A 15,961-nucleotide genomic window follows, 5' to 3' on the forward strand; every position below is an offset into this window, starting at 1 on the left:
GTTAGGTTGTTGTGTGTTGTGCTAAACACATAAATTGTGCTATCCCTAGTGATTTAGGTTAAAAACATGTAAACCATACTACTTTGGGATAAGTTATATTTAACTTGAAAAGCTCAGTGCTTTGAGACGATTTATGTACATTTCTTGAAGGAATTTCATGTATAAATTATTCTAGGGTGTGGTGTTTAATATATTATCTAATATACAAAATTTTGGGATAATTTATATATTAATAGATTTAGGAAATTCGCATTTTAAAATTTCATTTAAAAAAATATGATAAAATTGATTCTTTTTATTTTATTTAAATAAAAAAGCCTAATATTAATTGTTGTATTGACTATATAAAAATTAGCTCTCAATTTGACATATTTCCAAGCATTAATCATGTAGACATGTTGGAAAAAATACTTAGCACGCAATGTGGGCAAATAAGGGGTTGGAGTATTTGTTTTTTTTATCACTAAGGCTGCGTTTGTTTCTAAGAATAAGATAGAACAAGATACTGAGAATAAGATAGGATAAGACACTGATGACCAGAGATACAAAATTTTGTGTTCTTGTATTCTGTTTGGTGATAAACTAGAACAAATTATGAAAATTCAATTTATTCTCATTTTTTTCATTCAAAAAATTTGAGATGAAAAATATAATAATAAAAAATATAATTATGAAAAATTAACAAGAATAATAAAAGAAAAAATAAAAAATAAGTTGTGTCCCTTGTTAGTGTCTCAGTGTCATTCCTGTCAGGATAGACACAAAATACACTAATTCAGTATTTTTGGACACATTGTCTCTATCTATGTCTCCTGTGCCAAACACAATTTTGTGTCTCAGTGTCCTATCTCTGTAAACAAACGCAGCCTAAGGGAATTAGAATTGTCCATGCAGAATGATCATGTAAAAGAAAAATGTGGGCAAAAACTATGTCCAGCGCATTTTTTCACACCAAGTTGAAAGGTCCAGTGGTCCGCTATATTTTTAACAAGAGGTACAAAAATAACAATTATTCTCCAGATACAAGTTATTTACACATATAAGTCCATACAAGTCATTTATATTTACGTGCCCTACACGTTCTTCTTCTTCTTCTCCTGATACTTCGTCTTCTTTTTCTTCTCCTTCTTTTTTGTTATTTTTCTCTTTCGTTATCGTTGTTACCAACACCACCACCTCTTCCTCCTCCTCCTCCTTTTCTCATTGTACTTTTTTCTCCTTCTTCCTTTTTCTCATTCTCCTCTATCATCTTCATCAACATGATCATCATCGTTATAGCATCGTCGTCTTCTTCTTATACGTATTGTCGTTATTATTATTGTTATCGTTATCGTAGAAATTTTGTCATATTGATGGCGTTGTCTGATCCAAAATTTTTACCATAGAATTTTCTCAATTTGTATAGTTACAGCAAATTTCGGAGTAAAACTAAGACATTTAGGTGTGTATTGTTTAAAATTTTTCGATAAATTTATACTGATAAATTTTGGATAATTCAAAGTTCTTCCTCTTCCTCCTCCTCATCTTCTACTTCTTCTTCTTCTTCTTCTTCTTTTCATCATCAGCTTCTTCTTTTTTCTTATTCATTTTTCATTTCTTATTTTACCTTCTTAAGTGTTTTTCTTATTCATCATATTCTTCTTTTTTCTTATTCATTTTTTTATCATCATCTTCTACTGCTTTTTTACTCTTTATTAACAAGAATAAAAACAAAAAAAATTAAACAAAGAATAAGAAGAAACACATAATGTTACAAAATTGTTTAAAAGACGATGAACTTACATTCATTTAACTAAAAGAAAGAAAGAAATAAGGAAAAAAAAAAGAAGAAAAAATGTAACATTAGAGAAAACATTTTTGTGTAGTTGTAGCAAATTTTGGGATAAAACTAAGACATTTAGATATATTGTTTAAGATTTTCCAATGAATTTGTACTGATAAATTCTGCATAATTCAAAATTTTTTCTCTTTCTCCTATTCATCTTCTGCTGCTGCTTCTTTTTGTATCATCATCACCATCTTCTTCTTTTTTTTATTTATCTTTTATTTCTTGTTTTACCTTCTCAAGTTTCTTCTTATTTTACTCTTTCTTAATAAGAATAAAAACAAAAAATCAAATAAAGAAGAAGAAGAAACACATAATGTTGCAAAATTACTTAGAAGAGGATGAACTTACATTCATTCAACTAAAAAAGAAAGAAATAAGAAAAAAAATGAAGAAAAAAATGCAGCATTGGATAAAATATTTTTGTTTTGTTGCAACAAATTTCAGGATAAAACTAAGACATTTAAGTGTATTGTTTCAGAATTTTCAGTAGATTTGTATTGATAAATTCTGCATAATTCGAAATTCTTTCTCTTTCTTCTCCTCATCTTCTGCTATTTTTTATTCATCTTTTTCTTCTTGTTTTGCCTTCTAAAAAAATACATAATATTGTAAAATTAATAAAAAGAAAAGAAAAAAAAAGTGCAGCAACAACAGCAGTAATAAAAAAAATGACAAAGATAATAAAACATGAAAAGAAAAACAAAGAACGCAAAAAAAAAAAGAGGAAGAACGCAAAGTAAAAGAAGGAAGAGGAGGAACGCGAGATACAAACGCTGGAGAAGGAACGTCATGAAAGTAGATTTTGTCGGAACAGAGTTAACATTAACTTGTATGTATAGCAAATCTCAAAAATGAATCAGCGTTAACATACTAACAACCTCTCCAAAACAATTGTACCTATCATACAGTTACCAGGCAAGGCATTCCATGGAACTCCCATGGATAACTCCTTTGATGGAGCTCTCATATTTATTAGCAAATATGCCCCAAATCCCAAATTTAATGTTGACGGCTGCCTACCTGCAAAATGCCAAAGCTGGGTGCGGAGGCATATTTGAAAATCAATATGATCCATGGGAGATCATGAATACCTAGCAATCATACAAAATCAGTATAGTATCATCATTAAGAGTAACTATATATAATAAACAAATATTAAAAGCACAGATATTCATTTGACATTTGTCAAAACACATTTAAATACCATCATGTATCAACAAATTTAATTTTATTCTTAATATATATTTTTAAATTTGAATTTAGAAATAATATATATTATTATTTATTATAATAAAAATATTTTTAATATTACATATAATTAAAAAAATCCATTAAAATAGTTTAAAAATTAATTTATATTTTAATATCAATAAAATATAAAAATATCATTACAATTCATCCAAAAAATATTTTATATTTTACATATATATGTATATGCAATATTCCCATGTCTTATAAGAACTTAAAGTTAATGTGTTTTGTCGGATGTGTGTTCGTCTCCCTGGATCATAGGAGAGATATATTCTATAACTTCAAAGAGAAGTTATCTCTGAATCAACATCGATGATTATGACTCGCTGCACCTGGATGACATTAGGTGTCCCAGATCATCACAACCGCTATCACTCCAACGCCAAACAACACAGCAAGAAACCTGAAATAGGCTGAATCCACCACTATTGGCCTATGGGGTGTGTATCCCTTCGACAAAAGATGGTTAATTGATACATAGACGAACACCCCACAAGCTAGACCCATCGATATAGCAAAGATCCAATCCGCGACAGCACCTTGTGTCGTGGCGTCTATTACAATTCCAATGGCTACGCCAATTGGACTGGAAATTGCAAAGGCGAAAGCATAGGCCGCACAGGACAGTAAAGGACGGTCAGGAATCATTCTTAGGAGAGCAATACCCATGGCAATGGCAGCAAATATTTTGTGCAGACTTATTGTCCATAAAGCTTTCCAAGCATCTGCTTTTGTCTCGGCAACTCCTATGGCTAAGCCCTCGAACACGGAGTGAGAGCAGAGAGCAACAATTAACAAGATAGTATCTCCAAGTGAGGTGATAGATGTAAGAGCAGGGTTTGCTAGGTGGTGGCCGGCACCGGAATGATTCTGCAGCCAACGCATACAAATAAAGAACTAAATGAGTGATAACAATGACTAAAGTGAAATTTGTTATGTAAACATATCATAGTGTCTAACCTGGAATTGTGACTGAGAAGCAACTCCATTGCCACTTCTTTTGACTGTCATAGACCCTGCAACAGGAACATAAAAATAGAATGCAGCCTCGTGTTAGGTAAGGTCAACCTTGGATTTGCTTATATATATAAATAATCAAAATTTGATTTCATGTTTGCTGAATCAAATGTCTTATGATAACCATTGACCAAGTCAAAGAGTACCACTATGCTATGAAATAAGGTCAAAATTTTGATGACTATAATAAGTTTATTAGTAAAATTTCCTTTGTATTTCATGAAGAAGTTTATTTATTTTTTCTAACGACAATCAAACATCATTACAGAGTACAAACAACCCTCTATCCTTAGATTTTCCGAACTTATAGCAGTACAAGAAAGATTGTTCATTTCTACTTTAAAACGGTTTAGAACTCCTTACCCTTTATACAAGGAGTAAAATGTTAGTTTACAGCACAATGAATCATGTATCGCCATTCACCAACATTGCAGATTCAAATCCCATAAAAGTGTAACATGCCATCTAAAGATTTAAGTGCTCACAGACTCTTTAACAGTTACTTAAATATAATCCTAAACCTCTAATTTACTCAAGAACTATAAGAGATTAAAATTAAAAAAAATGAAAATAAAATTTGAATTGCATGATAGCAAATAAACGAAACTAAATTACCAATTTAGCCCCTGAAAAGATCAAACAAGCCTTGAAATTAGTGAAACGAGTTACGAACCTTGAATCTCAACATCGGCAGCAGAAGATTGAGGAGCCTGCTTGTTCAAAACAGTTGAGATGACACAATCTAAGAGCATAGTAATCAAGTAACCAACGCAAGCTAACATGAAAGCGAAAGGGTACTCTTTCTCCGTCAAGCTCCCAAAAGTCTCGTTAGCATCGCTCAGAAAATGCATCATTGCTGTTCCCAAGAACACTCCGCCAGCGAACTGTGTTCCCAAAACAAGAAACCCTTCGTTCCATTTCAGCACGTATGGGGAAACTCCGGCGATGAATGTCGCGAAGAAGATCACTATGAGGCAGTAAATCTTGGCAAGGATCAATGACTTGGAACGGAGATTGACGGCGTCGCCTCCACCAGCATCGGCATCGGCATCGTCGTCGTGACCGCTGTGAGCTGAAGCGGATAAGACAAGGAGGAAGAAGAAGAAGACGATGAGTTGAGAAGACATGGCGAAGAAGAAGGAGGAGGAGAAAGGAAATAATGAAATGAATGTTTTGTTTTGAAGATTGGCGTGGCGTGGAAGAGAAGAGGGTTAAATAGAGTCAATGGAGGAGTCATTGATGAGGGAGATTTTGGGGATTTTGGATTTGAAGGGTTCTTTGGCAGCTATGGTTGATGGTACTACTTACTTGGATAGAGATAGAAATTCGTGTAGTACACACACGGAGAGAGAGAGAGAGAGAGAGAGAAAGAGAGAGAGTTTGTACTTTGTACTACGCTGGGCAGGATTTATTACCTTCCTTAATTATGTTTACACCAAGATAAGGAAAAAAAGGTTTGCTTACTACAAAATTAGACCTTTCTCCTGGTTTTTTGGTTCTTTTATTCTAGGCTGCGGACTACTGGACTGCTGGTTTAGCCATCGGTTGATCTTGATGCGCAATTTTTTTTTTTCTCTTTTCCAATATCTTCAATTTTATACAAAAAGTTTTGCTATTTCTAAACTTAAATATTTATTATATCTACCTTTTATTCATTTTATAATTAAAAAGGTATATAGAAAAACTTAGAAAGTTATACCACTTTTTATTCAAGGTAGGATTATTAACCCAAATTTAAATAATTAGGTTTCATAAGCATCAGCATTACAGACCAAATTATTCAGTTTTTGCATCTTTTCATCATCATGACAGCATGAATTGTGTAAAGTGTGGACCGGGTTTTCAATCATGTCTCTATGATTTTATCTTAGAGTTAATAGTCAAATTTGTTCTTAAAGGATTACTCATTTTTTAAATTAGTTCTAAAAAATTTTTTTTAATTATATTAGTCTTTAAAAGATAAAACGTAAATCAAATTAGTCCTTCTGTTAGTTAGATGATAACGACTGATGATGTAGCAGGTTAATGCCACGTCTCACAATAAAAAGATTATTTATAATCAAAATAGTCTTTAGAAGTTTAAATGCAACTCATTTTCATCCTTAAAATTTTAAAAATTAATCAAATTAATCCTTATATAAATTTTTTTATTTTTTTCATAATATTAAATTTGAAGTAATTTTTATAGTATTAATTTTAATATTATTCCTTAATAAATAAAATTTTCTTTACATAAAATAATAAAAATAATTAAATTATTATAAAGTTATTTTTGTCATTTGTATTTTAAATTTTATATTTTTAAATTATAATTTTTTTATAGCGAAATTTTTTTATTTAAATAAATTTATCAAATTATTGTTGATTATATATTTAAAAATTTAATATTTTAAATCTTACTATATAATATAATATTTATTTTAAATTTTAAATCTTTTAAATTTTTTAAAATGATAACTTTTATTATTATTTAATATATATGATAGAACTCAATAATTAAAAAATCGATTTGTGGGATCACTTGTTGAATCTTAATATTTTAATAATTTTTTTAAAATAACTACTTATTTATAGAGTGAGATATAAAAGATTAAAACATTTAAAATAGCTATTATATTTATTTAGTGAAATCCAAAATATAGTTTTAATATTTTGTATTTTACTAAATAAATTTAGTAGTTATTTTAAATTTTCTAATCTTTTATATCTCACTAAATAAACATAGTAGTTATTTTAAAATATTAAAAAATTAGAGTTTTAATATTTTGAATTTTACTAAATAAATATAGTAATTTTTTAAATATTTTAATTTTTTATATTTCACTAAATAAATATAGTAGTTATTTTAAAATATTAAAAAAACTAGAATTTTAATATTTTAAATTTCACTAAATAAATATAGTAATTATTTTAAATATTTTAATCTTTTATATCTAACTAAATAAATATAGTAGTTGTTTTAGAAAAAATTATAAACTTAAAATATTAAATTTTTAAATATATAATCAACAATAATTTGATAAATTCGTTTAAATAAAAAAATGTCACTATAAAAAATTATAATTTGAAAATATAAAATTTAAAATACAAATGACAAAGTAACTTTATAATAATTTAATTATTTTTATTATTTTATGTAAAAAAAATATTTATTATGGTCTAAAAAAATATTAAAATTAGTACTATCGAAAAATATTTTAAATTTAATTTTATAAAAAAAAATTAAAAATTATATAAGGATTAATTTGATTAATTTTTAAAATTTTAAGGATGAAAATGATTTAGGTCTAAACTTTCAAGGACTATTTTGATTATAAATAACTTTTTTATACGTCAAGTGACATATGACATGCTAGGTGTCACTGATCTGATACGTCAACCAATCATCTTGTGATACGTGTCATTAACCTATCACATCATCATGCCGCTATCATCTAACTAACGGAAGGACCGATTTGACTTACATTTTATCTTTTAAGTACTAATATGACTAAAAAAAATTTTTAAAAACTAATTTAAAGAATGAGTAATCTCGGACAAATTTAACTATTAACTCGCGTTTTTACATAACAGACCTGCGCAGTTGGTACTTGGTTGCTTCATAATCTTTCTTTATCTTCTTAAGGGGCATCAATGTAGTTGCTTGCTAGCATTGAGTCAGATTTCAAAAACAGTTTGAAGTTGAAACCTTCAAACCTATGTTATGCCTCGCTCAGTCAGACATTTATCTGTTTTTATTTCTAATTTTATTTATCCAAATATTTCTATATTTTTATCTAGCCGTATCTTTTTTTACTTTTTAACATTAATTTTTGGGGTAAGTTATGTATATAAATTATTTAAAAATTAAATTTATTAGATTATAACTTTTTTTTAATACAGCAGATGAAAATATAACTCTTTTATACTTATAAAAATAGCTACAAGATGTAGTGATTTTTAATTGAACGTAATTCAGTTTTTGAACAAATTTTGCTGATCAAAAACCGCAAATAGCTATAACGGTATCTTATATAAACAGTTGCACACAATATTGGTTCATGTAGGGAGCTGTTAGTATTCTATTTATAGTCCAATTTATTAATATAAATTACTCTGGCTGGTATTATAATTGTTAAGAAATTATACTAGTTAATTGTATTAGCAATTGGTTTGTTATTTGATGGAAAGAATGCGATTTTTAAAATTTATATTGAAGTGTAATCATTATACTGCATTAAGGAGAAGGCGAAAGAATAATGAAATCGTATTTCAAATTTAATTATCTTATTTAAATTATGATTAAGGATGAGTGTCATATACATTAGTAGTGTAAAAAAATAATATCAAGTAAAAATATTTAACTTAATATTGCAACTACATATTTAACTTAATTCTAAATAAGTTTTAAACTAAATAATTAACATATTTTATTTTTTCAAACATGATATTTTCTTACAACTTAATATAAAAAATAAAAAATAAAAGAACACTGATTTGCTTGCTATATCAAAATAAAATCTTTTAAAAATTTTATATGATTTTTTTATCCAAATAAAGTCATTTATAAAAAAGATCATTGTGCTACTTCTACAGAAATTCTTTTTTTATATTTTACCACTCTATCTTTATTATTAAATTTGTATTTAACATTGCGTGTGATATGAAATCTCAGTTTTAATAATTTTTTTTACATGTGATTTTATTTTTATATAACTTGCTATATTTTATTTGATAGTTCTAAATCCCAATAAAAGAGAAAGGAGTTCTTCTAGGAATAGCAAAAATAAAAAGCAGCTGTAAAATATACATAACACACATTTTATATTTATTTTTTATTTCACCAACTATATCATACACAATAAAACACCAAACACTAATTATACAATAATTTTTTTTTACATTACCATCAAGATTAATATGAATTAAAATTTTATTAAAAGGTATTTGTTATCATCATCATTATTATTATTATTATTTAAATATCCATTTTTTTATTTATATAGACAATCCCCTTATACATAAGCTGATGTATGCCGCGGTTTATGCAAAGCAATATTTCTTCAGAAATCTCATCTCTGGTGGCAGCTACACCTGTAGCGAGCGAATTACTTTCAATTAAAAATTATTATACCCTGTAACAATTTTCATAGATATAGAAAAATTGTAATTTTGTATGCTATATTAAAAAAATATAATCTAACATTTAGTTTTTAAAAAATTTAATTTTCAAACAATTTATTTAAATAACTTGTCCTTATTTTTTTTGCTTCCGTTATTTTCTGTCTTGCATTCACCCAACTACAAAAGAAAAAAAAAGTTAGAAGCAAAGAATGAACGACCAAAAGCTAGCTGGAATTTATAAATTGAACAGCAACAGAATTTCAACAGACGGCAAAATATTGGGAAAAAAAAAAACAAAAATTTACATTTTTCTCTCTAGATAAATCCTATTGGTTCTCCTAGAACTTTGAGACCCCTTTTACACTGAACTTTTTTTAGGGGGAGAGAAACAACCGAGTTTTTCTCTCCCTTTATGAGAAAAAAAAAATGCAAACGCAGAAATTGAAAAATCATGTGGGTTAATGTTTCTCTAAAATCAATACGATGTAATCACTCATCATTATCATCAACTTGCAATGAAACTCAAAATATTCTCATCTCGCAGCAATGAGGAGGCGCAATAATTTTTCCATTTTTACGTTAATCCTGGGATCAATTTCTCCAGAAGCGACCTCGACCTTTCTGCTCTTGCATTTTCCTGCATATTTGGAAACATTCGGAGAAAAACAGGGAGTTAATGTCAATGAACTTGCAAAATCATGTATATAAATAGAATCCTTCAATCACCGAAGAGTGATCCATCCATCTAAGGAACATTTTGGCATAAACTATCAATATCCGGAGTCTATTGGACTAATGGGAATATAGTTTACATGAGAGAACTACCTGCACAGAAATAATCTGATTTGAAGATAGAAACACCGAATGCAGAGTACAGACTAATACAGTACACACAAGTTCCTGGATGAAAAAGGTGTAACACGGAAAAACCTCCATTATGACTAATTCTAATCTCTAGCTAGTTTCCTCCAACTCAACGTACCGCTATATACTTGTATATGTATATGGAGAAAGAAAAAAAATGCTAAGACCGGTATTAGTACGTGAAGCAAGATCCAACAAGTCAGTTTACAACACAACACACATTACCTAGGAAATCGGACAATAATTATACCAAACAAATATAAAGAAACAATACCCATCTTCGATCTCGCTAAGTTTAATATGCAGAAAACTCCAAATATTACCTTTGGTGATCTTTGGAACGTCTAATAAATTCAGCTGGAATATCACATCCCTGATAAGATGCTAGCACTTGCCTTATATCAGCTGGACTACTACAGGCAACATCTACACAAAGAAAATAATTAATGCAATATAAGACACCGTCTGTGCTGATAATTAGAGTTAGTGGTTGAACATATCATAACTAAGTGCTTACACTCGAGAAATGGTATAAAATCCAACAGAGCTGTATCATCTTTATCGGTCTGCTGCCATGGCTTAATTGGGACGCAGTTCTCAGGTTGAAGGCAACCTTCGAAAGCATGGCCACTTAAATAGAGAACTTTTGCAGGATCCCTGTTTAATTTTGAAAGATCCTGCCAAGCAAGGCGAGTAAAAGAACAAATTACAAGAACATCAAAATATATATATTTTTTTACAAACATGTTAGAGTCACTTTTATCAAAGCCCTCTTTTAATGAAGCGTGTAGATTGTCCATTTTATAATGTAGGAAAAAAAATAAAAAATCACATGCAATGCACACTCTCCTCACAAATTTAGTTACAATCTTCACTCTTCATCCAACTCTACTCTGCATAAAATAATTCCCTTCCATTATTTTCCCAAAAAATCAATTTTCTGACATGCATACAAAATTCAAGGTTTTATTCTTCAACATTGGGAATTGACAAAACTAATTATCATGAAGCAACATGCACATTAAAGAACAACAAGATCACAGATACAATTTGAGACAATAAAGTAAAGAACAGCAAGAACAAGGATATAATATGAGCGAACACAAGAATAATAACTTAAGCATACTCTGAAATGTTTCCCATCTTGATACTTCGTAGCTGTCCTTGCTAGCGCAAATCGTATAGTTGGCCTGGGATTATTCAGCCTTTCTACGACAGGTTCTACAAACTGGGAAAATAAAATAAATATATTGAAACCACAAATGAATAATATGCCATAAAAGTAACATATCTGTTCATCAAAGGGAGAAACAATATCAACTTACAGTATTTTGTTCATCGCTGTAGACGACAATTTCATAATATTTACTAAGATGTTCCAAGAATGCATCAACACCAGGTCTCTTAAATGTCTGCCAGCCTGTCTCTCGCTGTCCATATCAAACAAAAATACAAACCAGTTTCATACAACACACCCCTAAGTAAGCAGCAGTGGCAAGTCACGAAGAGGTAAAAAATCTGTGTAACCGTGTATAGAATAAATGGTTACCTAAAAGAATATGCTACCAACCAGTCTAATTATTCATTTAAGGTGACTTACAGTTGAAGCCTTACCGTCCACATATAATGAATCAATGTCTCGTTGAGATCCAGAACAAGTGTAAACGCATGTTGCTCTTGAGGAGACAAATCTGGAAGAAGCTTCTCTGCATGTGGCTCCGTGTAGCTCTAATGATCAGTAAAAAGATCATAATGTTATTTAAATAATGATAAAAAAAAAAACACATACTAAAATCACATTTATAGAAGAAAACTGTACACGTACCCGAACTTGTTCTTCAACTAACTTTCTTGCATCCAAATAGAGCTCTATCGCTTTAGCAGGCACTGAGATGTTACATATAAAACAATCAAATTCTGTTAATAACTATCACCACCAATACCAGTCCTTTTACCACCAGGAAGAATTAATTACATGAATAAAACAAAACCCATCATGTTCTAGTACAAACCAAGTAATTGTGAAATATTTAGCTCTAAATTCATTTTAATCATTTAAGTAGTGTTGGATGCAGATAATATCGGAAAAGGGATCGGGAAGGGAATGTAAGAATGGCCACCACTCTCATTAGCTTGATGAGAGGAAAGGAGGGAAAATAACGTGAAAGCAAGTAGGGCGAATGTATAAATTTTTAATTAAAAAACAAATTACATTACATTTACATTATAACTATTTCTTTTCCTCTCCATTATTCTTGTATGTCCTAACCAAAAGCTCCACCCACCCCCTCCAAAACAAAACAAAAATAAAATCCATTATCTTATCTCCAAATCAAAATGAAAGGCATTTCGCTCCTTTTCACCAATACCATAAAGTATCACCATCCTCCATTGATCAACTCTGCTAAGCAAATGAAATGGTCTCTCAATACCTCTAATTAATGGCCCATGGTCCTAACAAATGATTTTATTGCTCTCCTTTGAACATGTCCAAACCACACTACTTTAGACATGCTTTTACCACCTTTACTACAGTAATTTTGAATATACTCATTAATAATCTTATCTTTCTTGTACAATGACAACTCCTACGTTGCAACAATTTCATCCTCGCAAAACTATCTTATGCTCTTACTGGCACTTCACCACCCGACATCTAGTATAATAAAGTATGGCTCATCACAGCACTTTAACACCCGAAAGTTAATATTTTTTCTACACCAATCTTCCCTGCAGATCACAATTGCCATAAGCTGAATCTCTATTAGGCATCAGAATATAGTATTAACAATTAAATAGTAGCCAATTACACAAATACCTTTCAACTAGAAAAATGACACTAACGCAATCTCTCTACCACCGAGATTACGGGCAAAGAAAAGAAAACTTCTCCCTTGAACTTAAGAATAGAACTAAAATCCTAACTAAACGTGTCCTAATTGACTGTCTAAATTTCACTGTTTTGGTTGGCTTTCATACCTACTCACTACTGCCTCCTTCTTTAAGCCCTTCGTATCTAATCAATTGAATTTATTATTTGATCAAGAGGGTAATCTTTTCGGTTGGTCAGGTGGCTAAAAGAATGTCCTCATACCATATCACATTAACAACAACAACAAAGTCTCATCCAACTAAGGGGAATTGGATACATAGACCAATCACACAATCTTCTCAATAAAAGGACTTAACATTTTACTACAAAATTTTCAGAAGGTCCTTCATAATGGTATTCCCTTTGTCTTTTTCTTTTTTTTTATATGTATAATGGTCTTTCTTCCATTATTAATTGGACAATCTTCTATCCAATTGACTTTTCTCACTGGAGCCTTTTATTGTTGTTCTCACAAGAGCCTAAAATCAAGTTCCCTACCAATCTCGTCAGGCCACACACATAAAAGATGCATGCATATATCTCAATACTAGATTTAAAAAAAAATTAATTAGGTACTTACTATGAATAAAATATCAGATTAGATTGCGTATATTACACCCTTTGAGTGCGGCCCTTCCCTGGACCCTGCTTAACGCGGGATGCTTGTGCACTGGGCTGCCCTTTTTTCAAGGTCCTTACTATGAACAAAATAGTAGGGGTTTGTGATTGAACTCAACCATCAATTATTAGTGTGTTACCATTAATTACATCACTAAACCATTTGTTGCAACTAATTATTCTACAACTAGGTCCACAAAAACCCATAGACTTATATTTAAGCATTATTTTCAGTTCATGAATAAAAAAAGAAACAGGGCTACTTGAAGAACCACCAAAACTACAGAAATCATCCAAATCAATCACATGAAGAAAGTAGAAGACATATAACTCATTTAAAGAAGCAGCACACATATATAACACAAGATGTAAACATCATATAGCTTGAGGTTGAGGAAAAACCTGTCATTGCTGCAGAGTATAGCAACCCTTGAAATTTCTGCAGAACCATATACACAAGAATATGTTATGCCTAACGTGATTCTTCTGGCCTATAAAGAAAGACTGAAGTGAAGAGATAATTGTAATTTATCTTTTCAAAAAAGAATGGAACCAAAAGCTATGTAAAAGCGTAAGATTGGCAATGAAAGATCCTAATGGACCAGGCAATTACTGAGTTACTAGCATAATCATGTTAGTCCTCCAACTCAATATAATGGGAAAAACTTCAAACACAATCTACTAAACCAAAACCAAGAATAATTGCCAGTCAATCTCAATCACATTTTTTTCCCTAAAATCCGTAGGAACAAGATCAACCATGTGGTGCCAATGTTTAGTGTCATCATGTATTAAAAAAGATTGCCATTTCAAGTACTAAAATAAGATAATCTTTAATCTGTTATAGCTAAACTTTACTTGTACAACAAGTAGAAAAATACATATAGAACCCAAGCAGAAAGTTGTTAAAACGGTGAATACATTTTTTACATTCGATTGATGCCAAATTCTCAACATCAAACAAGAACGGCGACATTCCAAGAGTTATTTCACATACGCAACTAATTAACCCCGAACATATTTGAAATAAATTTATCAATTAATAGTTCCCAAAAAAAAAAACGTGAAACAAAGAATTAGCGTAAGAGATTGAATGTTAAGGAGGGTGGAGAAATAATTGATACTCACATCAAGTGAAGTAGCTCCATCACCTGGACTCTTCTTCACTGACTCACGGAAAGGCTTAGTTTTTTCTTCTATTTCATTCAAACTGTAAGCTGCAGAAGAAATTCCAAATGATTTAAGTGCAGAATCAATACAAATTAAAGCAAATCTTCATTTTCGCTCAATTCAAAATCACTTTGGAATTTGGATCAATAGCAACACTATAAAGGAGGATCAATGCACACAAGGTTCTTACATGGTCCTGCAAGAAAATTATGCTGTTTGTAAGATTTAAACTTATGATCTTCATGTCACTACTCACTAGGCAGCTAGCTTATTGTTACGCCAAGACTCATGCCCTTGTTCAATAAAAACACTAAGCATGTATAAAACAAAAGGAATAAATTTATCATTCCATATCGATTTGATCAAATAGCTGTCCTAAGCGCATAAACAGTTGCTCCAAGCCTCCAAATTTATTAAAGAACAAATAACACAATGAACAATAACCAAATTGATTCAAATCTACGTAAAGATTACATCAAAATAAGTTCCAAGAATGATATTCAGAAAATAAGTAACAGCATTAAAAAACATAAACCTCCACTTTGAATAATTTCCAAATCAACTTTATTCAATGAAAACAGTACATTAGGCACATTTAATTTTTATTTTTTTTTTTATCATTTCCGAGTTAAATTGATTCAATAGCAACGCCAACGGATAGAACAACAAAAACAACTCGCTTTAGAACGCTAAAGAAGTAAAGCGGAAAGAGGGAGAAATCTAACCGTAAGATGCGTAACCGGCAGTGGCGATGGCACCGGTGAGTATGCTTCCGACGGCGAACTTGAGGAAGCCACCGCGGCGGCGTGGCTCGGCCTCCGGTGGCGGAGCCGACTCCGAAGCGGAAGCGGGGGCAGAACTGGCTGTGCAGAGGAGGCGGGTGGCTGCGACGGAAATGGATCGCGATCGGAGAATGCTGAGAGACATTGTTGTTTGGGGGAAACAATCTGTGTTGAAACTTGAGAGGGTTCAGGTAGGGTTTTGCAATTTGCACGGCGCACACAAATACAATTACAAGTGTTTGGAGTTTGGAGAAATTTTTGAGATTTTTAACTGCTTTTAAATTCGGTAAAATTATATTATTTTCGGATTATATTAAAATCGGGTCTAAATTGTTAAAATTTGATTTTTAATAAATTTTAGAAAAAATTTTACTTTTTTTTCTTCTGTAAAATGTTAAAATAATATTTTTTCTTCTCTATTTATAAAATATACATTCTCCTCTTTTGTCACTTTAA

The 15,961-nt window shown here is 30.5% G+C and overlaps 2 protein-coding genes across 2 annotated transcripts; both read right to left on the reverse strand.

The window, feature by feature from the left end:
- Positions 1–3,165: 3,165 nt before the first annotated feature.
- LOC112791022 (zinc transporter 11) lies at positions 3,166–5,561 on the reverse strand. The gene is made up of 3 exons (XM_025833701.3): positions 4,770–5,561; positions 4,040–4,095; positions 3,166–3,949 (listed from the first exon to the last, which is right to left on the reverse strand). The coding sequence occupies exons 1-3, from the start codon at positions 5,221–5,223 to the stop codon at positions 3,422–3,424; spliced, it is 1,038 nt and encodes a 345-aa protein (XP_025689486.1). The 5' UTR covers positions 5,224–5,561; the 3' UTR covers positions 3,166–3,421.
- A 3,848-nt stretch (positions 5,562–9,409) lies between these two features.
- Positions 9,410–15,759, reverse strand: LOC112791030 (mitochondrial import inner membrane translocase subunit TIM50). Its single transcript, XM_025833712.3, has 10 exons — positions 15,449–15,759; positions 14,682–14,770; positions 13,956–13,992; positions 11,889–11,950; positions 11,678–11,791; positions 11,389–11,493; positions 11,190–11,291; positions 10,581–10,740; positions 10,387–10,489; positions 9,410–9,836 (listed from the first exon to the last, which is right to left on the reverse strand). Exons 1-10 carry the CDS (start codon positions 15,648–15,650, stop codon positions 9,791–9,793), a joined length of 1,020 nt encoding a protein of 339 aa, XP_025689497.1. The 5' UTR covers positions 15,651–15,759; the 3' UTR covers positions 9,410–9,790.
- Positions 15,760–15,961: the final 202 nt, after the last annotated feature.

This window comes from Arachis hypogaea, chromosome 1, assembly GCF_003086295.3.
Source record: "Arachis hypogaea cultivar Tifrunner chromosome 1, arahy.Tifrunner.gnm2.J5K5, whole genome shotgun sequence".
In the NCBI taxonomy this organism is placed as follows: Eukaryota; Viridiplantae; Streptophyta; class Magnoliopsida; order Fabales; family Fabaceae; genus Arachis; species Arachis hypogaea.

What these genes read in the sequence shown, in the direction of transcription:
- LOC112791022 (XM_025833701.3), bottom strand. Translation starts at nt 5,223, where the DNA reads ATGTCTTCTCAACTCATCGTCTTCTTCTTCTTCCTCCTTGTCTTATCC. An exon ending in TGCCGATGTTGAGATTCAAG is followed by an intron (nt 4,096 to 4,769) that starts GTTCGTAACTCG and finishes TTCCTGTTGCAG; the next exon opens with GGTCTATGACAGTCAAAAGA. An exon ending in CTTCTCAGTCACAATTCCAG is followed by an intron (nt 3,950 to 4,039) that starts GTTAGACACTAT and finishes CGTTGGCTGCAG; the next exon opens with AATCATTCCGGTGCCGGCCA.
- LOC112791030 (XM_025833712.3), bottom strand. Translation starts at nt 15,650, where the DNA reads ATGTCTCTCAGCATTCTCCGATCGCGATCCATTTCCGTCGCAGCCACC. An exon ending in ACAGCGATGAACAAAATACT is followed by an intron (nt 11,292 to 11,388) that starts GTAAGTTGATAT and finishes TTATTTTCCCAG; the next exon opens with TTTGTAGAACCTGTCGTAGA. An exon ending in AAGATGGGAAACATTTCAGA is followed by an intron (nt 10,741 to 11,189) that starts GTATGCTTAAGT and finishes CTTGCTTGGCAG; the next exon opens with GATCTTTCAAAATTAAACAG.